The 27,066-nt window shown below is 49.8% G+C and overlaps 1 protein-coding gene across 12 annotated transcripts in view; it reads right to left on the bottom strand.

The window, feature by feature from the left end:
* TACC2 (transforming acidic coiled-coil containing protein 2) overlaps positions 1 to 27,066 on the bottom strand; it is a 208,862-nt gene that overhangs the window by 26,174 nt on the left and 155,622 nt on the right. For 9 of the 12 annotated variants that reach the window (XM_063103235.1, XM_063103246.1, XM_063103237.1 and 6 more), the window contains 5 exons: positions 22,559 to 22,695; positions 10,585 to 11,869; positions 8,912 to 8,947; positions 6,890 to 6,950; positions 5,486 to 5,780 (listed from right to left, as the gene is read on the bottom strand). In XM_063103235.1, the coding sequence (XP_062959305.1) occupies positions 5,486 to 5,780; positions 6,890 to 6,950; positions 8,912 to 8,947; positions 10,585 to 11,869; positions 22,559 to 22,695 (1,814 nt within the window). The remainder of the gene's footprint in view (positions 1 to 5,485; positions 5,781 to 6,889; positions 6,951 to 8,911; positions 8,948 to 10,584; positions 11,870 to 22,558; positions 22,696 to 27,066) is intronic. The other 3 variants (XM_063103245.1, XM_063103238.1, XM_063103247.1) reach the window with 3 other exon arrangements.

Here is a 27,066-nt window from a genome sequence, read left to right as displayed (position 1 = left end):
TAAAACCCTTTTATTTCTGCATATTGTTGAAAGCATCACTGAAAAACGATTCTTTAATATGAGCTTTAAAATGAGAGATTTTCTGAAAGATTTTCTTAAAACCTGCAAGCATGGATGGTTATGGCTGAACAGACTCAAGCACTGCAACACGTGGACTACTTTTTAGGGATGTCTGAGTCTCCCTGGTGAAGCAAACACATCCTTCTAGTAGGCAAAGCCTCCTCACGGGCTTGATGTGTGGATTTCTGACTCCTCACATCCTGAATGTCCACACTGTGAGTGGTGCATCACCCAGAAAGCAAAGACTAGAGCACAAAACACACGCTGCTGGGCTGCAGTTCAGAAAATGCAGCTCCACCTGTCCCGTGAGCCTGTACCCTGGGGTCTGCCCCAACTTAAGACACAGAAGCATTAATTTATAAAGACTAAATATCCTCATCTTAATTGAGAAATAAGCAGGGGACAGTGATAGGAAAGGTGACTTCTAGTGCCTCTTCCGGATCTATCACTTTTTAGGTGTAGGGCCCCAGAACTATCATTTTATTTCTCTATTATAGACTATTTAAGTTCAGAAGACAATAGTAAATCAGCTGCTTCTTCCAAGGCATCACTATGATTGCCAAGGCATTATACAACCCTAAACTATTTAGCAGAAATCTCCCAGTACACCCCAAAACACCAAAGAGCACCTAGGATGCCCCAAACAAGCAAGGCGCCACCAGGTGAGTACCCAGCTCTGGCTACCAGCTCCCCTCAATAGCGCACCCCACCTGGAACCTCATCTCGCTTCCTGGCAGCTGAACCTGGGTGAGTTCCAGGCCACTGAACTCACTTATCTGCCTTTCCTCCTACCTGCCAAGAAGGTGTCCCTTCCCACTGCTCCGGATCCCGTGTTCCTCCCTTCAGAAGCAGCAAACGTGTCACCGAGCCTGTGGGTGCTTTACTATGGTTTCCTACAGAATTTGTAGTATAATGAATAGGTGTTCAAATAGTCATCGCTGCTTCTAACCCGACATTTCATTTTCCTGTCGTTGGTGCCTTCAGTGTAAGAAAGTCCCGGTACAAAAGTGGAGCTCTCTGACCCCCAGTGCAATCTCTGCATCTGTAACATGCCCGGCTCCGGGAGGCCAACGCTCTACACGGGAACTTCAATCTCAGGTGAGTGACACACCTGGAAGTGCTCCTTCAGAATGCACCCTGCCACTTCCAGTCACAGCCATGTGGGGTCCTCAGTTATAATTTACACAACAGCCGCGACAGGATGTAAGAAAATAAGTGCTGCTTCCTGTCATCTTGGGTGGTCTCCAATACGTCGAGGTGTTTGAAATCTCATTCACCTGCTTTAAAATCCAAGCCTCAAAGGGTAGGTGTGGGGGTGAAGACACGTCCAATTTTACCCCCATTTTCATAACATGCCACACGCAGCCGGCAGGCCGGGAAGGGTAACGGCAGTCGTACCAAGTCGCACACCTTCAAAATTGAAGGCCACTTGCTAAAAGCACGTGCCTGCTTCAAGCTGAAGAGGCCCAAAGGTATTCGTGGGTCCTGGCATATCTGAGGACAGCTTGAGGTAATTATTTCATATTGGGGCATTGCACAGAAAGAGGGCTTGACTGTTGGTTTCATCTGACTCTAACTGCTACAGCTTTGCTGGAGGACTAGAAAGAGCTCCATGCAGAAGCCAGAAGAATGCAGCTGCATCCAGGCCTTCCTTCCCAGCATCAGGAGAGCCAACTCACCTGGATTCTCCATGCCTATTGACTCATCTATAAAAGGGAGCTCAAAGTGGCCACATTTTGCAGAATACAATGGAAGACTGTAAGACAAAGGCCCTACAATGGGTTATACAAATATAAGGGATTGTGATCAGACACATTATTACTCATTGCTAGTATTTCTAGAACTTTTAACAAAAGGGATGTGATGTTAAGAGGAAGAAAAGAACCCTGTGGAAAGGGACAAGGAGGCTGCTCCTAGTCTTTACTGTCTCCCTTCTAAATGTCTGCAGTGTGACAGTGATGGTGCCCATCATTAAAGAATGGATTGGGCTCCTGCGAAGGCCCCTCCCCTTTGCTGGATATAGGAAGGAGAGGTGAATGTAGCTATGTTAAGGGAGACAGGAGAACTGGGTGAGCACCAAGGAGCCACCCAGACTAGCGAATTTAAAGAACTGCTCTCTCGGGGTCTCCTGGACCAGAGGCAAGAGGATCTCAGAGGCTGTGTAGCCCAGTGGTTTCTAACATTTCCATCCCTAGGGACCACAAGGATTAGGTTTTCTCTCACAGCACCATGTTTTAAAAGATCACACCAGAAAAGCACATTTAGTAAGCAAGTATGCAAAGAAAACAGTTCATAATTGTCAACCTGAGTTTTTAATCTGTGGGAGATTATCCATGCCACCATGGTGAGTTAATGTCATTACAGCCCAAACGTGGCATTTTAATCACCTGCACTTCTTTCTAAACTAGTTCCACTCAGTTTTTTTGAAATATTAGTGGTAACTTGAAGCTCTTCAACACTGCTCTTGGGGACCCAGGTAGAAAAGTGTTGCTGGTTCAACACCTTCATTCTATAGATGAGGGCAGGAATCCTGTTCCACGCACACATCAGCAGCACAGCAGGAAAGAGCACAGCTGTTAAATCAGGCAAACCTGGTTCTCTGTGAATTAGCCCTGCAACACAGGGCAAGTCACTTAACAGTTCCCAGCCTGTTTCCTTGTTCTTAAAATGGGAAATTGAAGAAATCCATTATGCAGAGCTGGGAGGATGAAATGAAATCATGTATGTAAAAGACTCAGCACAGCTCAAAGTGCTCAACCAATGACAGTTTCTGCTTTATTATTACCTATAGAATTCATAATACAGTGAACAGGTGTTCAAACAGTCATTACTGTTTCTAAAACAACACTTCATTTCCCTGTGGTTGGTGACTGCAGTCCAAGAAAGTCTGAGCTCACAGCTGCAGCCATGCACAGACTCATTCTAATGATCACATCAGCACCCCGGGGTGCATGTCTGGTGTTGCTGGACTTGACCTCATTCAATTAACAGGAAGGGCGATTGGATAAGAGGGCTCTGCATCCAGTTTCTACAAATCCAAATGCTAGAGGGAGACAGGGTACCTCAGAGAGGTGGCTACAGCAGGCTCCGCACCTCCTGGAACTGCAACCGCATCTCTTCACATTGATGACAGATTTGCAGCTAAAATTATAGTCGTGACTTCCCAAACCTTCACAATCATTTTCTGAGGGAGGTTTAACAGAGTTTTGTTCCAATCTTACATATTTACCTATTTGCTGAATTTTTGCAGCAACAATTGTCAAATGTGTTACTGAGCTAGTGAGTCGTCTGTTTTCATACAATGTTAAAGACAAACAGATATTACCATTACCATTGAATGAGGCACCTATTAGCTTAAAAAGTACTATTGGGATTTTTAGATTTTTCTAAGAAGAAAATGCATGTATTGATTTCTGATGATAACATCAAACACACACACACCCCAAAGTCATATACCTTTTGATTTTTATCTACAATGCCAAGCCCAGGCTGGTTTCTAAATGTTTTTCTCTGATTTAGAATCAAGCTCAAGAGATATGAAACAGCAGAAATCCATGGGTTATCAGAATGGCCAATCCGATGCTAGTGCTCAAGTGTCCCTTGCTGCTCCTGGCATGTACCCCCTGCGACCCCCCTCATGCAAGTGATGCCTGTTGCAAAGATCAAATTGACTGAGTTGACACTAAGCTGGTTACCAGCCTGACCTTGTACTTCCTTATCTCACAAACCTGTCTTTAGCCCCTCTATGTTCTGGGGGCTGTGGGGGACACAAAGATGAACCAGTCTCGCCTCCAGGAAACACACCATCTCATGGAGAAGCAGGAAGTGCGCATATATCATCATCAAGGTGCTCAGTGCCTCCAGCTCAGCCCAGACCAAGCACTAAGGTAAGCAGCGTGGGGAGGGAAGTCCAGGGAAAGACTGGGCCAGGCAGGACAGGACAGGCAAGGCTGGGAAACAAGGAGTGGGGTGGGGACAGCAGCAGCCCCTGCAGAGGCAGCTGAGTGAGGGGCGTCCCAGGGGACAGTGATTCCAGCCAGGTGAGGCTCGTGGCTCAGGAGTGGACGCAGATGAAAATGAGGATTGGAGGGAGGTCCAGGCCAGGTCTGGGGGCCTCTGGCATCAGGTTAGAGGGAGATGGTCACTTTTAAGCCACCCAAACCCCATGGCCAACATGACAGTCAACCAAAAGTTTCTATTTTTAAAAAAATAAAATAAAATGCCAAAAATTTGAAGTATATATCATTTGGATTTTTTCATTGTCAAACTTAGAAAGGCAGCTTTGTGTAGTAAAAAGATGAGCATCCAAAATTCTGAAGAACATGAAACAGATCTCACCATAACTCAGTACTGGTACCATTCTGAGATCTCACGGGCATAAAGCAAACCACCGAGAGAGGCCTGACTAGGGCGCAGCCTCCAGAGGAAGTGTCTGAGTTTGATTTACAATTGAAAACTACCCATAACCCCGTTACAACACCACCCCTAGCCCAGCCCAGGCAGGGAGTTCATCTAATGGAGGTCTTGGTTTCTCGTTAGCAGCAAAGCAAAGACAAGGCTTTTGAGTAACCTTCCTCATAGTGATTTCTACTTAGTTTAAAAAACTGTTAGAAATCAAGATCTTGGAAAGGGAAACTCAAAACCATCATAAAAGCCAGAGTGTTGAAATGCTGGTCCAATACTAGAGTCAGCAGCCTCACAGAGGGGGTCAGGTGGAGGACCGTGAACGTGGCACCATCAGGTCAGGGAAAATGGATTAATCCCTCCTCGGCAAGGCTCTAGTGTCTCCCCTATCAGCTCTACTAACAAGAAAGGAAGTATGGAAGCCAACGTGCAGATGCAGAAAAAACAACCATGGTGGAGTAATTTATTTAAAAGTCTTGATTCACACAGTCATGCTAAGCTGACAAGATGTGTGAATTCTTCCAGCCAAAGAATCACACAGAAAGCTGAAACTGAATGCACACAGGAGGAAGGAAGATATTGACGAAGTAAACAAAGTGCCCAGGCCCACTCCCAGGGAAGGAGTCAGGTCTTGTCAGCAAGCCTGGGGTGAACCTCTGGTTTGGGGCTTGATTAGCAGATATGGCCACATTGTCTGGACATCCTGTAGGGCCTAGGAACAATGGTGGCACGAAGAGACTCCCAGGTAGGTATCCATACCCTGAAACTTTGACCTGAATGACACTTCTGTGGTGTGTTTTTCAAAGTCACAGAAGGGACATAAGCTATACAGCCAAGAATGAGCCAAGCCAGAGCGAGTGCTCAGGATCTAGAACTAAAGGGCACTGCGCTGGCTCGTAGCAGGCATCTCGGGGTTAAGGGACAGCTGGCTTCAAGTCTCAGGCTGTCTTAAAACGCAGCTGTAGCTTCGCGTGCAGCGGGAGTCGTGCAGACGGTCGCACAGTAATGATAACGTGGTTACCTGGCTCAGAAGTTTCTCTCCTGGCCTTTCGCTCCCTAGGGGCAGTGTTCTCCAAGGCAGGGTGGGGGTCTGGCTGGCCACCGAGCTGCTTACCCTCTGTGGGTGAATTGAATTTGGTCTCATTTACGAAGGTGGACAGGTCTGAGGGCTGCGGGTAGTCCTGTTTGTCAGCCTCCAGATCCACTGTCATGCACGTCCACTTCTGATTGGTGACCGCCAGCTTTTCCTCATCTGTCGCATGGACCACCGCGGAGATCACCGGTGGTGTTTCTGGCGTACCAGCTGGAGTGGGATCCTGCAAGGAAAAGTGAAGCAGTCTCTTGTCTCATTCAGTCTCCCGCTCAGAAACCATGCCCACCCGTGAGTCTGGGGCCCTATTAACCAGGAGAGGTCCCTACCCAAATCCTCCACATGTTCTTGCCAGACTCTGCTTCAAATGGTCCCTCAAAGAAACATTCTTTCCTCTATGAATCTCCTATTATGATGGTTTGTTTCAGGGAGTGATGATGGGTTTAAAAAAAAAAAAAAAAAACCAAGATTTTGTGTCTTGTTTACTGCGAGTTTTTTACTACAACTGTGTTATGCTCATACATTGCTTTAGGCTCGCATGTCAATATCACCTGATGAACCTCATGCCAGTCCCTGGAAGGAGAGAAAGGGGGTGTTATCTCTATGTCCATAGGGGAGTGCAGAGCTGAGCAGATCAGGCTGGGAACCCAGAAATGTGAGGGCAGGGCTGCAGCTGGGACCTAAGCCTGCTCCTGGGGCTGGGTGCCTCCCTCCACAGCCCCCACCCTGCCAGGGTGTGCTGGCTGGTTCTTCACTAGCTCAGATATGGAGGGGTGGACGGTTTGCTTGTTTTATGACCCAGAAACAGCCCTGACTAGTATGGCACACATGCTTGAGGAGAACCATCCTTGGTCTATAAACAGGGTAGAAGAAATGGCATATATTTGGTAGAGGCACTCGTAAGAAGGAAACAGGAACTTATATAAAGAGCCCAAGCCCCCACTTTCCTAGAGGACAGGGTTCCTTTATCTTCCGATTCTCATTTTGGTTGCATAATTCAAAAACACGTTCAGTTTTTTCATCTTCTCACTATGGGTTCACTTAATCTCAAAAGACCCTCCCAACTTTACAGTCATATGAGTTCTCAGCAGATTAACTGGCTAGCATGGACAGGAACAGTTCCTACAAAATCCAATAACATTTTTCCTGACCTTCCCCCTACTCTCAGGACACACTCTGATCTTCCCCAAAGTGAAAGGATCAAAACAATGCCTTGCAAATGAGGAAGGACCTTCTATGTAGGAGGCAAAAAGAAAGTTCCTGATAAGCAAGTAGGAAAGCTCTGCCAACTCCTGGGTGAGTAACAAAATCATAAAGATCAAAGGAACATTGTACCTGAGAAGGTGGATCAGAGAGAGGAGACCGTTTTGGCGACTTTTTCACCCTAAATGTGTCACTGGAAACAAAATGGAAAATGTGAACACAACAAACAGAGGTTCAGAACACTCCAGAGCAACACAGAGCAGAGTGCAGCCACCACCCCTGCTCAGCTCTCTGGCCCCGACCCCTCCTGTCTACACCCTCCAACACCAGCACAGCGATGTGCATGCTGACCATCCATTGTGACTTTTTAACAGATATTATTTTTGCCCCTAAGGGAAAGATCCATCAAGCTGGAGATCTTTAAAGAGATGCCATTTTGGAGAGCTGACCCAGAAAACAAAGCTAAGGTGAACTACATGTTCTTATTTTATAAAGCAAATTTTTGATGAGATTAACTTATCTGGATTCTTCCAGGAATGTCTGAGCCAACTAAGGCTGGGAGAGGGGCTCAAGGCTCATGACACCAATGAACAGGATCCGATTTACAGAGGGGCAAGGTGACACGCACTTAAATGTACAACTGAGGGCCCCCCCCACCCGTGCAGAAACAGGAAGTTCTGGGTCCTCAGGGAAAATGTGCAGAATCCTTCCTGCTCACGGGAACTTCGAGACTACAGGCAGGACCAGTGAGTGAAGAGGTGATTTTTTTTTCTTTTTCTAACCACAGTAAACAGACCAGATTCACAACTGTTTCTCTCTTCTTTCTGCTTCATATAAATAATGGGTGAGGGGGCAAAGGAAACATCAGATCAGACCCCTGAAGGGCCAAGGATGCAGATCTCAGAAGAAAGGGATGACTTTTAGCATAAATGGTTCCGTTAAGTCCACTGGGTGGTCAGGGGTTCACTTCTGTGGTCAGAATGGTCTCCATGCTACAGACTGGCCCCTGCCCCATGGTCTCTAGCTCTTCCATGGTAGGTCCCACCCCTAGCAAAGCAAGGGCTTTGGGGGGAGGGGAGTTGGTCCCTAACGTTAGACCCCACCACCCTCTCCTGCTTTACACATTAACTGGATGGACACAGCGCAATTTGGAGCTCAAGTTCTCTCCTTGTGTTCTCTCAAAAGGCTCCAACAATGGTATTTAATCATGACAAAAGTACTATAAATACAGCATTTATGGTATTTGCCACAAAAACAGTGCAATCACAGCTTAAAGCATATATTTATTCATGCATATAAATATATAACCATATGTTTTATAGTTGCTAAATGGCTTGAAAATACTAAAGAAATCCCTAGGGCAGAAGGGAGCCTGAGACTCCACCCTACCCCGGGGCTGTCGGATGCCTGGAACCAGGTCAGCTTCCCTTGTGAGCACAGGGAGAAGGTGCATGTCTCTGGACCCCTGAGAGCTGCCCACAAGATCCCTCCTGGCCAGGAGGCCAGCAGCAGAGGCACCAGGGTGGTCAACTCTGTTTTCACGGACGTCCACAGGGTGACCCATAGATGAGGCATGTCCTGGGTAATCAAGAACACGGGCCCTGGGCAGCCTGGCAATGGCTCTCAGAGCCGTGTGCTCCACTGAGAGCTGACCCTGCATTTCAGGGCACTCCCTCAGGCCTCAATTTGGAACGGCCCAAACATTTCCACCTTACACATCAGCAAGAACAAGCCACACAGCTGCTGCCGGTGGTTAGACTGGATGGTTATTTTCATGTGAAGCCACGGTACTGTTGAAAGCAATCACCCGCTAGCCCAATTTAAAATGAAAAAATGGAATGAGGAGTGAAAGAAATAAAAGTATGGTTTTCAGATGAAGACATCCAATATGCAAGAAGGAAAAAGGTTCCATTCCCATCAAGCAGGCAGATGATCACATTGTCACAGCCAAGCAGTCTCACTTATGCTAATCACCGTGAAACAGAAAAATAATCTCTGCTACTGGGGAGCCCCATGCCCCATCACTCCCAGGCCCGCCACAGAAACATGTCAGCAGCAGCCACGGAGAGCAAATAAAAAGCGCTGGAACGCAGAAACAAAAGGCAAAAAAAAGCACATTTGGCATAAGAGGCAGATTCCATTAAATTTACTTACAACAGAGAACATACAGACATCACATCTTCAACCATCCTAAGACAGGAAGACAAAGAAAAAGAGAGACAGACAGAAGGAACTGACAAAAAAGATAAATCTGCAGACAACTGGTTATTAGCAGGTTAGGATATGGCAGCCGTCTACAGTGGTCTGCTTGGGAGTGCAGGCAACACCCCAGCTTTTTAAAAGGGGGCTGTTGGGGACATTTCCTCTCTTGGTTCTAATTATCCCACAGAGCATAAGGCGCCAAAGAGTTTTGTCAACCCACTGTAGGATCTCCCAAGCCAACAGCCCCATCTGCAGCAGAGGTGAGACACGGGATGGGTTAGCTTCCCCGACCTTAGCTTTGCTCTGCTGATCAAATGAGAAAGTGGCTGTGGACAGAACACACCAGGCCATCTCAGGGAGGCAGGAAGCGGCCACAAGCTGACACTCATTCCAAAGACAAGAGAACATGGCTTTGCTATCTAGACATTTCAGACTTCTATTCCAGGCTTCAAGTTTCCAAACAGAGTCCATGGAGCCACCATAGGAAGGGCCTATTCAGATAAATGATCTAAAAGTCCACATTTCTGGCCAGGATGGTCTCCCTGCCACCATCAGATGGTGGCAGGAGGATCCAAGGACAAAGCCTGCTATAGGGAACCTCTTCTCAGGAAGCCCCAGGTCCTACTCAGATGTTCAATGCTTGGGGAGCCCAGAATGGGAGCTAAACAGATCACCCTGTCTCATTCCCGCCAGGCAGACCCAGAGGGGCCAGCACTGCGGCCTGTTCTGTGTTGCCCACGGGAGACTGGTCTCCTGAGCCTTGTTAAATCATGGACGACACTTCCCAGAGAGCAACAAAATCTCCAAGCAGTGAACCACACTATGCTTGGTTCAGACTCCTAAGAATGGACCTGCAGACACCTGAGTTAGAGCCAGTCTTGGAACAAACTCCAAAGCATGGACACACAGTATTTAAGGACAATGTACCGGGTATGTGTTTGTGGACAATAGACCCAATTACTACTGGCTTCCTGGGGACTGGAGGGATGGCTTCCCCCTTTCAGGTTCCACTCACTCTTCTGGACTTACAGGGTTTGGGGAATCTCGTCTATGAAAGATGACTAGAGGGAGGGAAGGAGGCAAAGAGGGGTGTGTCTTACAGGCTGGTTGGGGTACAGGGAGGGTCTCAGGCTACACCCCTCATTCATGGGCCTCCTGGAGCCTCCTACTGGGTGCGCTAATGTCTTATTAATGGGCAGAAACAAATACTGTAAGTTTTAACAATATTTTGAAGGGCCTATCTCCTGGCTTCTCCAAAGAGCAACGCACTTAAAAAGCAATTCATATGCTAAGCAGGAAGAAGGGAGAGTCAGCAACAGGGAGGTGGACCGGGCCTCTAGTGGACTGTTCCCTTCCTCTGGGCTCTCCCAGACTACCTGGAGTTGAACATCAGGTCTTTGGCTAGTCTTATTAAGGCAAATAATCAAGAACTCTTGACCCCACAGGGGAATGTGGATGGGAAAATGCCACCACTGTGGCCACAGAGAGGAAGGAAAACACATGTCCTGCCTGCCTTGCAAACATGGCATCATCACAGCAATGGGGGTGAGATTAGGGCAGCTGAAGGTTCTCCCCGCACGTGACTAAGGGCCACCGCCCACGCGCACCCCCACCCCTGGACTTACGTCTTTAGGGGCGTCTTCTTCTTCTTGGCAGGCTTGTTTAGCCCGTCCCCGTCCACTCCATTGGCTTCAGTGGTGCTGGCTGGGATCTCAAAGGAGGCTGGGGATTTAGAAGGTGAGCTGGGGGTCTTAGAGGAAGTCTTAAAGGGGTCAATGGACTCATCACAAGCGTCTGGGTCAAAGCTGTACGACTGTTGGGGCAGTTTGGGAGACTCCTGCATTTTTGAGGTGGAAGAAAAAGGGTTAAAATTGGGGTCATCCCACTTGTCAATATCAAAGGTGTAGGTACCTTTAGCAATAGGGATGTCATTGGGTTCAGCGGGGGATCTGGTGGGTGAGGCAGGGGTGTGGTCAAGCTTCTCTGGTGTCTTTTTCATCTTCGGCCTCCGCAGGGGCATTTTGGCAGCCGGCTTTTTGCCCGTCTTTTTGGTAGGAGGGGGGTTCTCTTGCTGGTTGTCCCAACTACCCTTGTCCTCAGAATAGTCAAACTCCAGCCTCACTGAGAGCCCTTTGGCTGGGGAGTCCTCCTGTCCCCCACTGTCTGATGGGGTCACCTCCACCGCCTCCAGGGCCGTGGTAAGAGGCTGCGTTTTCCTCCCAATGGGGGGCGAGTTCTGCACCCTGCCCCCTCCAGATGCTGGGGGGATGGCCCCTTCTGCACTCTCCGGGTCAGGAAGGCAGGCAGTTTCTACAGGCGTCTCCTCCAGGGAGGCTGGTCCAGAATCTTGTGTCTTGGCCAATTCCGTTTTTGCTGGATTCTCCTCACCGAGGACGGGACTCTCTTCAGCTGGCTCCTGCTCTGTCTCTTTCACCGGGGGGGCTTCTATGGGTTTCTTAGTGGTCTGTTTCTTTTTTAAGGAAGGTGGCCTTGGTTTTTTAGTTCGCTTGAGGGTGCTGGAAGCACTGCTGGAGCCCGTGCTACAGGTGTCTGGGGCAAGGGCCACAGCCTCGGGACTGCCGGAGCAAGAAGCACCATCAAAGTCACCGGCTTGCAGGCTGAGAGACCGGGACAGCGCCGACCTGGAGATGGGCAGGGAATCCGTGGACTTCCTCCGTGAGCTCGCTTTGCACTCCTGCGTCTTAGAGTCTGCAGCACGAGGCTCCAAGGCCTGAAGACTGTCTACCAGCTCGATGCTGTCAAAGTCCAAGTTGTAAGTCCCGCTGCTGGCTATCGGCTTGTCTTCATCGAAGACGGCAGAGAAGGAGTGTGATGGAGGACGGAAAGGACTTCCTTCCACTGAGTCACTATGTGGGCCATCGGGGACGGGGACTGTCTCAGAACCACATCCTGAGGAAATGGAGACAAAGCTGTCACTGAAGGACACTGACACTTTGGAGCATTTCTCTCCAACTCATTGTCTAGAACAGCGGCTGACCATCTGCGGCCCCCAGGCCACCCTGGCCACCCGCTGCTTGGGTACAGATCCTGGTCTTACCCATTCTTAGCTCCAGACCCCAGACAGGTTTACTCCCAGTTCCCTCATCTGTTAAACATGAGTGATAAAGGCTGATTAAGGAAGAGCTCAGCTCATTCATTCAAAACACATGCACCAAATGCCTAATTGGGACCTGGAGCTATTCTAGGTGCCGGGGATTCAACAATGTAAAATGAACAGACTGTCAGATGGTGACACGTGCTGAGGAGAAAAATAAAGCCAGGACAGGAGAGCTGCAATTTTAAAGTAAGGTAGTCAGGCAAGGTCCTCTAAGAAGACATTTGAGCGAAGACTGGAAACCAGGTAAAGGCACGAAGTAGGAGGATTTCTGGGGAGGAAGCGTCCATGGCAGAAGAAATGACAGTGCAAAGGCCCTGGGGCAGGAGCACCCCAGGTTGTTACAGAAACAGCAAAGAGGCCAGTATAGCTAGAACAAGGGAAAGGAGAACAGGAAGACAGAAATAATGCAAGCAAAGCCTTCAGTAAACAGTAGCTACCATCATCAGGGAGGAACAGTGGGGGGACCCCAGGTACCTGTGGCTGGTGAGCTTGCCTGTTCCCACAGCAACCTCTCTTCCAGTCCTGCCTGGCTGTCCTTGGCCTGGCTTCCTGTCTATTCTCCTCTCTTGGCTGCTTTCTCCCAACTTTTCTACCTCATCAGCCACTGGTGGCCAAGGAGGCTGCTTCTTATTTTGCAATGTGTTGCGGATGCTTCAAATGCTCTCACAACCCCACTGCTCCATGGGGATCTGGCCAGCCTTGGCCTTGGCTTGGCCACTCTGGGCTCTGCTTGCAACAGGTGGCACCTTTCATGCATTTGTGGGTTCACAGTTGTTCCAGGTGGTCAAGCATGCCAGAAAGTGATCTGCCAGAAAGCTAAGTGTCACTGGACAAAGGTGGGCAAATGTAGTAAGTGGTCTACAGGCCTAAGTACTGGGAGGATGCAGAGCAAGGAATAAAAGAAGCTGGCACAACTATGACGTGGGACGGTGTTCCCAAAGTGTGCTTCACTGCTGGGTATTATGTGCCCTCCAAACCCCTTCTCTACAGGAACAGCTGTCAGATAAAGTACTGGATGCTCAGTTAAATTTGAATTTCAGGGAAATGAATGTTTTTTTGTATAAGTATGTCCCAAGTCTCAATTATTCATTGTTTGTCTTATTCAAATTCAACTGGGTACCCTGTGTTTTCACTTGGTAAATCTGGCAGCCCTAGCCCTCACCCCAACTAATAAGCAAGGTTTGGGAAATGGTCGATTAAACCCACACTGGTCTCCTGTAGATTTCCTCAGAGCGATTCACGCTCACAATTGCAACCCTCCAGGTGGCGAGTATGTTGCATGGTGCTTACCAAACTTTGCTCTCAAGCAAACCTTTCTCTTGGAGCACTGGGCAGAGAACGCCAGCTGAAGTGGGAGATCATGACACGAGGAAACTTCGACTTTGAGCTCAGGAACTGGTCTTATTTATCTCTGTTTCCTCCTTGACTGGTCCCACTTTCTCTTGCAGGTTCAATAAACACCTCTTAAATTGACAGCACCTTCCAGAAGCAGATCTATGAGCCAGTCCTGGTTTCAAACCTTCCCTCTCTCCACCCAGCACCACCCCAGCCCTGCCAGGAGATGTCCTAAGTACAGAGCTCCTGACAAGCCTCCTGGCTCTGCTGTTTCCACTGATTTCTTCATCATCTCCCAAACACTCCCCACTTCATCTCAAAAGAAGAGGTATCCCCTCCCTCCCTCTTTCTAAACTCAACTCCCACTCCCGTACTGGCTAGCTGCCAAAGAAATTTTTAAAAAGAAATAAAGTCAACTCCCTCCCTCTTTCCTCCAGGACCAAGAACCCTCAAGTGCCCATCCTCCCACCAGCTGTGACCTCGTTTTCCTGCCCTGTAACTGCCCGAGGGCACAGAGGACCACGGGATGCTGAAGAGAACCAGGTACTTCCAAATGGAGCCTTGGCAGGAGGGTGTTGGAAAAATAAAGGAAAATGGTCATAGCCCCTCAGATGTTCGGAGTCTTGCCAAGCATTTGCTGTAAATATCCTCAGGTGTTCCTTGTGACTAAAAGTAATTGCATATGGGCACCCAGGTGTCCTGGGTTATGACTTGAGTATAAAGGACTAACAGCTCTGATCCGCAGTCCTTCTCAGAACTCTCAGAGAAGCCCCTAGGACGGCTGCTCCTAGCCCTGAATAAAGCCTGTTAATTGTTTACCCATGGCTCCCAGGACCTTTTTCTATTACCTAGCTTGTAGACCTGTGTGTGGAGGGTTTGTGACCCCATCTGTGCAACAGACTCGAGGGGTCTGTGAGCCCGAGCCCTAGCTCTACAGGGGGGAAAGAGCCTCACTCCACTCCAACGTTTCCAAGGCAAGGCCCACAGGTGCCAGCCTTCTCTCTCAGGCTGCTACCTGGGGCCTCAGCAGCCTCTGGAAGAGAGCTTTTGGAGCCTTTCAAATGTCAGTAGTTCTCCCCAAATCAGCAGATATACAGCTTAACCATCTGCTCACTCTTTCCCCCAGAAGAAAGAGCTCTCTGCCTGCTTAACATGGCTTCCCCATTGAGAACTGACATTCCCTAATTAAATCATCATGGACCAGGAAACCCAACCTTGCTGCACTATGGACATTTTGGAACAATTAGTTCTTTGTCATGGAGGGCTCTCCTGTTCATTGTAGGACACTTAGCAGGATACTTAGCCTCTACCCACTAGATGCCAGTAGCACCCCCACCCACCCCAGTTGACAACCAAAAATATCTCCAGATATTGTCACGTCCCCTTGGGGGGCAAAATCGCCCCCAGTTGAGAAACACTGTCTTACTGTATGCTTACCACAGCAGGATGCTCCATGGGGCCCATCATATGGCTGGCGGTGGGGGTGCCTTTCAATGGGAAAGGTCACCGCCACATGCAGGCCCTGGTTTTCCAAAGCAAGTGTAGTCCAATTGGGTTCCCAGTCCCCCACCCAGCTGGATTTCTAAATGTCCATACTACATCATATTTGCATGAAGACCATTCATTCATTCTACAACTAGTCTGGGTGCCTTCTCTATGTCAGCCACTGTGGGGTATGCCATGGACACAGAGGTTGAGGAAGGACAGACCCCAGACCAACTGTCCGTTCAACATGTCCTCCACCTGAGGCATGCCATCAGTGCTGACTGGACAGTGCCCTCCTGGAGAACAACACCCTACACCCTGGCTCAGTCTCAACAAAAGCAGCGTCCAAGGTTCATCAAATGACAAGGTTCACCAGGGGTCTCCCAGCTGCATTAGTCAGCTCGGGATGCCTTAGCCGAGTGCCACGTATTGAGTGGCTTAAACGACAGAAATTCATTGCTCACAGTTCTGGGGACTGGAGGCCCAAGATCAAGGTGTCAGCAGGTTTGGTCTTCTCTGACACTGCTCTCTCCCTGGCTTGCAGAGGGCCACCTTTTCACAGTGTCCTCACATGGCCTCTCCTCTGTGTGCCTACTCTGTGCATCTCTGTGTAGGGACCCACCTGTATGTCCTCATTTAACCTTCGTCACCTCCTTACAGGCCCTATCCACAAATACAGTTGCATTGGGAGTGAGGGCTTCAACATACAGCTTTTGGGGGACATAAGTCAGTCCATAACCTTCATGCTGGGCAGTAAAATTGCCAAGTTAGGGAAAGAGCAAATGTGTTGGAAATAAGAGGGAATCCTGAGGAAAGAGAAAAAGCTAATAATGGGCTACCAATGTCACCCAACGTCACCCTACCTTCTCCAAAGCCACCTTTCCTGGCCTTGCTGGGCTGTTTCTCACGGGCACTCAGTGCCGGCCACACTGACATTTCCCTCCCTCAATGAGTGCACTCTGGGCAGGGGTCCTTTGGGCCCAGAGGACCAACAGTGTCAAGATATGGGCACCCTGGCACTCACAGACTCTTAACCCAACAAATCAAGGGTAAATGGCCTTACACACAGGGAGCACAGCCTCACGTCTTCTGAGTGCAGGATAACAACCCACTGCAACTGGTGTTTACTCTGGGGAAAGGTCTCCATTTTAAGTAGGCTAACGAGATATAAATAGAGTGGGCAACTCAGAGCAAGTCCACGATGAATTCAACATTTCCCAAACTTGTCCAGCTTAAGACACGCCTGAGATGCGCACTAAAACCCGACTCCCCACGTGTCCCTCGCTCCCTCCGGGGAAAAGCAGTTCAGCAAGGCTGGGGAAGGGCCACGGGGGAGCCTCCTGGTCAGTGCATCTGGGACCGGGCTGGCTCACCTCACCTGCTTTCTATCTGGGGCTATCCTCGTTCTCAGAACCAACGTTTTAGCACCTGGCTGCAGGAGTGAGTGGACTTTGAGGAGGAGCTTGAATAGGCTTGGATTGGTCTTTGAGGGTGAGCTCTGACTCCCTGTGGGGACCTTGCTTCACAGGCATGAGGTGTCAGGGCTGCAGAAGAGACAGGCAGATGCAGGCCCCCAGTGCCCACCCTCCTCGGATGTCCACAACTCAGAGCAAAAAGGCTCAAGAAACTAAACCCCAGACTGAGCAGCGAGAGGGGCAGGAGGCCCGAGCCACAACCGCCACCTCTCCCAGACCGAGCCTGGCGTCTGGGCTCCGAAGCTTCCCGGACTTCTGTCCTGTGCCTGCTCGGCTGTGCTCCAGCCTCCGTGCAGCTCCCAGAGGCTGAGGAGGGAACAGTGCCCATCGAGGCACTGCAGGCAATGACAACTACTGACCATGTCCACTCACTTAGTGACGTGGAAACTCTCTTCATGAAAACCAGATTGTGTCCACCAGAGTCCACCTTGTGAGCAGCTGGGTGGCAGTGCCCTAGTTGGAGTGGGGAGAGTCTTAGAGGGGGTCTGCTGGATGGAGTAAGAAGTGACGTTACCCCACGGGCACCCAAAAGCACCGCTGGGGTGACAGTGCCACAGCCGGGTGGAGCACAGAGCTGGAACTCGTGCAGCCCCGGCTGGGTCCTGGCTCTGCCTCAGCAAACCAAATGTCACTTCTCTGTCCTGCTTTGCTGACCGTTGCTTCTCTCCTGCATCAGCCAGAGAGAAGTGTCTTTCCTTGTGGGGTCCCCACTTGCTGTCCTGCTGCCAGGAGGGCCACAGCCCGCCCCTGCCAGGCCCCTACATAAGCTCAAAGGCTCTGTCCGGTTTACAGACCTCACTGCTCCTCCTCTGGAGGCAGAGGGAAGAGGGATGAGCATCCTTTTTGACCTCGGTGTTTCCATCTGGAAAATGGTGAAAACTCCTGCCATCGTCCTTCAAGCGTTACCATGAGCGAGAAGTAAGATGCTTTGGAAAAGCACTTTTTATATGCTGAAGACAGCATAAAGATGGACAACTAGAATAATGTCCTGATTTGACAGAAGACAGTGCAAAGAGTTAAGAGCCAGATAAACAGCAGCTGAAACCTTGGCTTTGCCACTTACCAGTTTGGTGACCTTGGCCAAAATTCCTTAACCTTGACATGACTCATTATCACTGTCCCCAGTACCACCTCCCAAAATGTTACCATTTTTCTATTATTATTATTATTATCAAAAGTCTTCTGTAACAGGACAACACCTATGGGGCCTGGTTACTCCCCTGTCCTCCGGGAAAACAAAGGGCTGAGCCACCTGCCTGGGATCTGTGGGGGGCCCCCAAGCCTCGTGGGGTACACTCATGGTCACTGTGCTGGTGTGGACATGGAACTCAAGTCAAGACCCTCCAGCGAGGTCATTACGAGAAGTAAATGTGCATCCAGAGGGTCACAGAGTTGCCGTTTTCTTGGGGTTCCCACCCAAAGTGTCCAGGACAGTGTGAATGCAGCCATTGTAAGCAGGGGAGGTCACTGTTCTCTCTTATCTATATAGCCCCTAAATTCCATGTCATCCCTCTAGCCTGGAAGGAAGGGGCTTTGAATCTAGCAGACATGGGCCCTATATCCTGCTGGCTCGACGGCCAGGGGCCCCAGGTGCAGGGCCAGCCTCTGCCTGGGCAACGTCAGCCGCCCACCAGATGACACTAATGTGCCCTGCCTGAGTGTTCCTCCTAACACAGAGGGCTGTCACGCTTGGCTGCATGCCAGAGTCCCCAGCTGCCTCACCTGTATCCTACACCTGGGCACATGCAACAGTTACGTGGTGAAGAAGGGAGCGGCCCAGCCAAGGGGGGCCAGAGTGCTGGTGGCAGCCAGACCTGAGTCTAAAAGCTTTGGTCCTCCAGTCACTGTGTGTGTTGTCTGAATATCTGCACCACCACCCCCAAAATCCTGTGTTCAAACCTCACTCCCAAAGTGATGGTACTGGGAGATGGGGCCTTTAGAAAGTGACCAGGTCATGGGGGTAGAGCCCTTATAAATGGGATTCGTGCCCTTATTAAAAGAGGCCCCAGCAAACTTGTCTGTCCCTTCCACTATGTGGGCAACAGTGACAAGGTGCTGTCTGTGAAAGCATGCCCTCCCCAGACACTGAATCTGCTGGTGTCTTGACCTTGGACTTCCAGCCTCCAGAACTGAGAGCAATACATGTCTGTTGTTTCCAAGCCACCCAGTCTATGGTATTTGATTATAGCACCGCGAACAGATTGTCACTGTGCAACCCCGGGCAGGCTGTTCGACTCCTTTGAGCCTCAGCTGTAAATGGGGCATTCTGTGAGGACGACACAGGAGAGCCATGTAAGCACTTAGCCCAGGGCACAGTAGGTGCCAGGAAGTGGCAGCCATGGTCTCCCAGCTCTGCACATGCCACAGTGACACCCGCTCCCTGTACCCATGCCCCAGGCTGGGCAAGCACCTCAGCTCATGGGGCCCTGGGATGCCCTGCCCAACACCGGGAGGCTCCCGTCTCCACAGTGAGCACCACGTGTGGCTTCCCCAGAGGACTGTGACAAGTGACAGTGTGTATGGAAACAGGGTCCTAGGGAAACTGGAAGCCACAGGGTCTCCGTGGCCAGGCTGGGCACTGAGCTCCCTTCCGAGTCAACTTGAGGACAGTGGTCCACAAACAGCCATTTGGACCACAACTGGTGCCTGGCAAGGGCCACTGCTTCCCAGGGGAAGAGGTGAAGGTGTAGGCAAGAGGGGCACAGTGGCTCCAGTCACCTCCAAAGCCCCAATGTGGCCCTTTCCCCAGGCTTGGCAGTCTAGGCTTCATCCCCACCGGAGAATGACGTCCTGGAGAGAGGGTGGTCAACTGCTGGAATGAGCCCACCTCAGTTCCCCCTGCCATGCCCACCCTGTGGCCACCTGCATGCCGTTGCCAGACAACCCTCACCCCCTCTCTCTGCCTCAGGTGTGGCTCAGGCTGCAGCTCTCAGGATGGGCTGGCACATGTCTGGGCACCACCAAGCACAGTGACACCGACTAAGTGCCAGCACCAGGCTAGGAGCTCCAACACACCAGCTCACATCACCTGCACGGACTGCAGCCCCGTCTCCAAAAGGAAGGAAGCCAGGCCTAGAGCCCAGAGGCCTGGGTCTGATCCCACAGCCCCCGTCTGCTGCGAGGCTGCGGCAAGGGCTGGCACCTCCACGTCTCACTGTGGAAGCAGGTGATGACACCCACCCACAGGATGCTGTGAGCATGAGCCATAATCCTCTCTCCTCTGAGTGGGAGAGAGCACGTGAAGACCTAGCACAGGCCTGACACAGGGCAGATGCTTACATAGGAGCTGTTATTTAATTATGTGACATTTGATTATGTCCCTTGGTGGCCGGTTTCGAGTTCTAATAACATGTTCAGTATAAGACAGCCAAGCATTCTGTTCCCAAGACCACAGAAGGTCAGAGCAGGAAGCATCTCAGAAGACTCACGTGTCACCCTCTTCATTTTACAGATAAGAAAACTGGGCTCAGAAGAGCTGAGTCCCAGCCCATCCCCGACAGGGGCAGACACAAGGTGAGCGCCCAGCGCCTCCTGCCATCTTCTGTCCTGTGGAGCACAAAAACCCTGAACCTAATGTAAGGGGAGTGAGCGACTTTTTTGTAACACGTAGGTTTCCAGGAGGAAAAAGCATGTCTTTATTCACAGCCGAAGGTCTTGTTTATTATTTCACACGGCTCTTTCGGCACCTTTAGTTAGCAACATCCCAGGCACTTTGCAGAGAAACAGTGAACAAAAGATTTCCCGCTCTTGCACTGTCTTTCCCGTGGTTCTCAGCACAAAGCTTTCTTCCCCGGGGCCACCTACACAAGCAGGCACAGCTGCCTTCCCTTGCCTTTGAGCTGCCTCACGCTGGTCTGCAGAATGCACGAGAGGACACTGCTTCTGGGGGGCGTTTTTCTAACAAGGGCAGCAGATCAAATGGATCTTTGTACAACCCAAGCCAGGGTGGCTTTCAGCAGACACAGTTCCAACCTGCGTGTCCCTGTTGCAAATCCTCACACAGTGACCGTAGCTTTCAAAGGAGGACAAGCGTGAAGTCCCTGTTCAAAGACTCTGACAGGTGCAATTAAAGGTTCTGAGGGGCTGTGACTCAGTGGCAATCAATGTCTGGAACCCCCCTTCCCTGGTGGGGTTTATTTCTTAATCCTCTATAATGCTCATTCCTTTAGAAAATGCCACCTAAGAAAGAGGTGGGTGCTGTGTGTGTTTGTTAAGAATGGAGATTGTTCTTTGCTTCATTGAAAAGGAAGTCAAGCAGAAGGAAGGACAGGACCAGAGAGAACAGATGCGGCAAACCATTCCTCAGGAGCGGTCAGGATATGTGACTGGGAATCCTGGAAGATGCACCTAGGGTCACACAAACAGCCGTCCTCTGCACGCTCTCTGGTGTTTGGGGATAGAATCTACAGTGTAATACACCATCATTTTCTTCCGAATTATTTTCTAAAGCATTCCACACATTTTTAGGCACGAAGTCACTATACTCACAAAAAAACAATAGTTTATTCTTAATCCTATGTTGGACCTAGGGACCACAATGTGTTTGTCATTTCAGCCACTTTCCATTAAAAACTCTGGGTGAATTTTTAAGATTATGGGAAATATATTTTTCTAGACTTTCTTATATGTAATAAGGGAGAGGATGTGAATGATCTCTAAAAACTGTAAGCAATGCTTCCAGCTCTTCCCTATCTTAAAATCAAATAAATACCAATCATTGTCCTCTCGGCCCAGCACCTACACTAACTCGGCAAAATCCAGAATCCACCGCCGGCTGATGAGCTGTCAAAGGTGGGAGAATATGAAAACTGCATTTGTCAGACACCAGCAAAGGCATCTGTTCTCATAAAACCTGTCCGACCTCTCATCCCCACCATGAGCATATTTGTTGAGGAACAAAGCCACAGAGTGTAGGTCCTTCCTAAAACAATGGCCTGCTTGAACCCAGTGCAGGTAAAAAGAATTCCACCCATTCTTTCTAAAATCAACATCAAGGCCAAAATGTTATTTCATTTTACAGTTCCTCTGGCTCCTGGCCAGGGCAAGAGGACAGATGGAGACCCAGCCTTCAGCCCACCCCCCTGTCCTCCCACCTCCAGCTCCAGCCCTCACCTGGGCACAGGCGTGTGGACACCCCAGCCTGCAGGGCAGCCCCAGCCTCGGCTCCCCCTCAGGCACAGTCTGCTCCCAGGAAGATGGGCTGGGAGATGAAGATGCCGTGGACCCTGAAAGGGGCTGCTCGCAGGTGTCCAGCAGTGGTCTAGAAGGGAGCTGGCCCTGCAGACTCCTCATCACATGGGGAGGGCTGTGGCCCGAGGCAGGTCACAGCAGGGTCCTCTAAGGTGTGGGGCCCAGAGCCACCCAGGTGTAAGGATGTACCACCTGGCCCCTGACCAGCCTGGGGGGCCACATCTCTTCCAGGCCTCATATTTAACTTCCATGCTAGAGGTGGTCTCATCCCCTGGTGCTGGTGTACCTGGGGGCTGTACACGGAGAACACTAGCCACGTGGGCAGGGCAGGCGGGGAGGAGACCTGCCCCACCCCTGACAGTAATCACCAGGTCTAAAGGGTACACGAAGGTTTTCAGCACACTAGGGGAGAACCGATGTCAGGAAGTGATAAGAAATCAGGTAACACGAGGCTGCTGAGGAACAAAAGCCACCGTGGACTGACTGGGCATCTACTTCTCTTTCCACCCACTTCTGATTATCTTCAATCCTCAAGCTTATGGGGCTATGTTCCTGAACACACATGTAGATTCACAAGGACTGTCCAGGACCAATGTTTTATAAGAGCCAGAAGCCAAGACCATGCTGGAAACTTCTGAGACCCACTTGTTCCCCCCAGCCCCACCCCAATCCTTCAAGTGAAAGGTGCCCAGAGCTAAATGGGCAGTTTCATCAGAGCCTCCCCTAAAATCTGCAAAGCAAACAGAATAATCCATTCTTTCTGCTCACCCTTAGTTTTCACGGAAACCTGCAGAACACATAAAACACACACAGCCCAGAGCCCAGAGGCCCAGGGGCTGCAGGCTGTGGATTGTCTAAGGAGCCCACTGTCCCTCGGCCTGCTTTGGGTGGTGTCCCCCTCTAGCCCTGCCCCAGGGGGAGTCACTGCAAGCCTTGCTCGGGACTTGGCCACTGGGCTGCTCAGGAACTCCCCAGGAAGCTCCTGGTCTTGGTTACCTGGTTCTTCCGGGGGTGGTGGTGTGCTGACCTCAGGTTCTGGGATGACTTCAGGGGGTGGTGGGGGTGGGGCTGGTGGAGCTTTGACAGGGGTCGTTGATTCCGGGGTCTCAAATGCTTCTTCAGAGTCAGAACTCCTGAAAGAGAAAGAGGGAGAGAAAGTCAAGTTTAGACAGGGGCCAAGGGCTAATTCTGCTGTGCACTGTGTTGACTTTTGGCCCTGGAACAAGTAGATTTGGGCTCACTGCTCAATTAAACTGTTGGAGGACTGACGTGAGGAAGGTCGTTTTGTAGCATGATCTCCAAGGGTGAATCTTACCACCAGCTTTGGCTGTGCCCAGATGATGTATTCTTTGAACTCAACTTTACTTAAAAAACGTATTTCTTGCCTTAGTGCAAACACACATACTGTGAAGTCTACTGATGAACTGGCACTTGTTATTTGGCACTGACATTCTGCAGGATCGATGCCATGGTTCCAACCCACCCAAAGGATCCCGACCCGTGAAAGTAAGTCCCATTCCCACCCCACCTGTCACTCTCCCCACTGCCCTGCCTTCTCAGCACTGCTCATAACTTGCTGGTATAGGTTGTCCACCTTAGCACTTCTCATGACTTGTTAGTAGAGATTTATTCGCTTTCTAATCGTGTTCACTATCTTTCTTCTCTGCTGAGCTGACAAAGCCGTGAGGGCAGCTGGCCTGGTGGATCACAGCCCCACAGTCCACACACAGAGGCAGAGAGTGAACAGCTGCTGACTGAATGAGCGGAATGAATGAACGAAAGCCCGCCAGCCAGCCAGCCAGCCAGACGGGGTGCCAGCCCAGCCACAAAGCACAGCCCACCGAGCCCGACAGTGTGAAAACGGCCCTCACTCATCTGTAGGAGGAAGGCTGCTTTCAAGGGAGATTCCTCGCCCAGAGGGCTGGACCAAAAAAAATCCACCCAGAGAAGCTCCACCCAGTGATGAGGGAAAGCCACTCACCAAACTGAAGTCTTTCCCTGGGCTAAAGAAAACCCAAGCAGACAGCCCTCCTGTGTCACCTGCTGCCACTGCTGCTCAGTCTTAGCCAGGAAGAGCGAGGCTCCCCCAGCGCCCAGCCAGCTGTGCGTCCTGCAGGCTGGGAGGTGGCTCCTCGCCTGCTCCAGACACCCAGTGGCCCACGGTCCTGGGTCCAGCCTCGCCTCTGAGAGGGCCAGCGTGGCGGCAGCAGCAGCCGCTGGGCTGATTCCCATCTCAGAGTCGTTGAAGTCAACCAAAATACCAATTTATCCATCTGCAACAAGCTAGTTAATTATCAAGAGGCCGAACACTTAGGATTACTGATTGGCACAAACGATCCCAGAAGGCGAATCTGGTGAAAATGTAATCTCAGGGCAGGAGAGTATGGAACATGACAGGGTGTGCCAGGCCACACTGGTGTCGCTGAGCCTTGCAGCCCAATACTGAGACATTCACGCTGCTGAGCTCCCACAGGGTCAAAGGACCAGTGACCTCAGTACAGGTCACCATCTTCTGAAGACCATCAGCCAGAGAGCCGCAGGAACCACACTAATCCCTGCACGATCCGCTGGGACTGCAAAAAGGGGCTGCTTGGTGAGTTCCCTTCAGAAAATCCCCATCGATAGTGCTCTGACAACTTGGTTGTCAGTGACTCACTTCACCTGTGTCAAAGATTCCCCCTACCCCACTCCCCACCCCGAGAACCTCGGCTCCTCCAACCAGCCACAAAGCCCTCTGGGACCCAAAGAGATGAATAGAAACATCAGAGCTGCTTTTGATGCGATCCAATGAACCAAAGCCTGCATATTATATTTCATGAGTAAATACTTAATTCACAAAAACATAACAGGGGAGACATTGACTTTTTACAAATGCACATTAATATTAAAGGGTACAGCTTTTGTCCATGGGGAGAACTTAAGATCCACACTTGGACAACAGATCTAGGTGTCTGAAGTTTTGCAGAGTCTATTTATCAGTAAGAAAAATACAAGGGGGGAGCTAAGCTGAGCAGCAAAGAACAATGACGTTTGGATCAGCCTGTGGGCCCTGGGGCTAGTCCTGGGGATCCAGCTTCCTCACCCCCCCAACCGCAGCACCACATGCTCAGGGGGCTACGTTGTCAAGATGCACGGAGCCAACTTGCCTCTGTCCAGAGCTTCCTTGAAGGACAAGTAGACTAGAGTCTCCACTGCTGGTCACTGCTGTCCACATCCACCGGGCCCATTCCACTGGGGACCATATTGGCCAGGAAGCAAAAGCCATCTCTGCTAAAGAACAGCCTCTGTCCGCCAAATCCCCAACCCTTACTTCCTTGCTGGTACCTCTGGAATCTAAATCTCTTTAGATGTCACCAAAAAAGTGAGCTGCACCACCAGCCACAGACACTGTGAGCTTCTCCAGTGTGCGGAGGCCCCAAGATGCAGAGGAGGAGACTGAGTGCTGGTCCCCAGGCTTCTGCGTCCCCCGCACTGGCAATACACAGCTTTGGAGCACAAAGGGCCCTGCTCTTTCTCAGCAGCACAAGCAAGCAACAGGGAGGGCCAGATGCTCTTGGCTCCTAGCTGCTGAATTCCAATGAGGTCCCTGAGGCTGCAGCTGCCCAGCCCGCACACCTGCTCAAAGGGACCCCCATTTCCCACCACCGCTGTCGGGAGTGCAGCATGTGGGGAGGGCCAGGGCACACCAAGCCCCTTTGTGGTCCCTTGACTGTTTACTATGAGCTATTTCTGAGTCAAAACACCAGGGACCACCATAGAACACAAGCATGGCATTCACTTCCGGTGCTGCCTGCCTGTTTTTGTATTTCTGTACCTTCTCCCAGGGGCAGAGGGCAAGTTAATTAGAGGAGGCGGATGGCAGCTTTTTTAAGTAGCTCTTTTTATCCCTATTCAGTTTCCCAGGGAATCAAATATGTTTCCAAGAGCAAGGATTTCTGCAGTCCACCCACAAAGAGTTTGTACATAAAAATAAAGCAGCATTGTGGAGTCCCAACGCATAAAAGCATTTCCTATGGGAGTTTGATTTTTTTTTTTCCTACTAGAGGAAACTACAAGAAAGTACAAGATAAAATTCTGTTAAGGGTCCACACACTTTAAAAATGAAAAAAAGGAAATTAACTTAATTTGCCACGAATGTGTATCAGAAAGAGAAACGTCACTATAATCTGTGAAAATATCTTTAAATTATAGGAAAATACATTTATCAGGGTATGCATCTGCTGTGTTCACCGCATAAGTAAATATGCAAATACAATAAAATATATATATTTCTATAGTGTAAGCAGATAGTTCTTAATGGCCAGACATGAAATACGATGATTTTTAATTCTCAGCATGAAAAGAATGATCATAGCTACCATTTGTTAAACATTTTTTAACATATTGGGTACTGGACTTGGCCCATTTGTACGCTTATCTGTAATCTTCAAAAATGTCCTGCCTTCTGCAGAGCAGGACCATTTTACAAAGGAGACAACTGTGGCTTAGAGGAGCAAATTACTTTGCCCAAGGCCATCTACTTAGTAAATGATGGAAGCCAGGACGCAAATCCAGAACTGTCTGCCTTAGCTCAGTTGGTTAGAACATGGTGCTGATAACACCAAGGTCCAGGGTTCGATCTCTGTACAGGCCAGCTGCCAGGAAAAAAAAAAAAAAAAAAAAACAGAACTGTCTGCCTCTAAAATCTGAGCCCTTTTCACTACATCGGCACCCTTCAAATGTTTGTAGCAAGCTTAATTTATAACATGTCCTTATTATAAAGTCTATCATGGAGAGAAATTAAACTGGATGAACTTGAAATGTGACGCAGGGGCTTGGAGATGTCAACTGCAGCATTACACCTGTTGATTTCTCTCCTGTTTACACATTACTAGGAAAAGCCTTGGTACATATCAATGAGTAATTACAAACAGCCCCTGTATTTTAATAGCTTGTCCTGAGATCATGGGATATTCTTTAATAAGGGAGATGGGTTAGGACAAACCAGATTAACAGCACAAACCAGATTAACCTATCAGCACAAGGCAATAACTGGTGATATCCAATACCACATGGTGAGGTGTACACAGACAAGAAGGGACGACAGAAACGTGCAACCCAAGTGTGGACAGATGGTGCTAGCCAATGAAACCCAAACCTGCCGAGCTCCCCGACTGTGTGTTAGGACAGTTTAAGAATATTTTTTCAAGTATTTTCTTGGATTTTGGAGAATCTCCATAGAGCTCTACAATCCCACAGAGCACAGTCTGAAAACCTCTGCTACAATAATTCTGAGTTCAGCCCCTCCAAAGATGACACCCTGTGTCAGAACAGAGTATGGAAACTGTCCCCAGAACAAGAGTCTGGTAGCTAGAAAATGTAGCTCCTAAGGGTCTGTTTCCCTATATTTGTGATTTGGTTTTGTAGGGGAATGAAAAATGGCTCCCCTCCACCCTTCTAGATTCTCTGGCTGTGCTATGAATTAAATTGACAGATTAGTAGGAGAAAAACCTTATTTAATTATG

This window comes from Cynocephalus volans, chromosome 7 (genome assembly GCF_027409185.1).
Source record: "Cynocephalus volans isolate mCynVol1 chromosome 7, mCynVol1.pri, whole genome shotgun sequence".
Taxonomy (NCBI): domain Eukaryota; kingdom Metazoa; phylum Chordata; class Mammalia; order Dermoptera; family Cynocephalidae; genus Cynocephalus; species Cynocephalus volans.
This window is presented reverse-complemented; position numbering and strand designations above follow the sequence as displayed.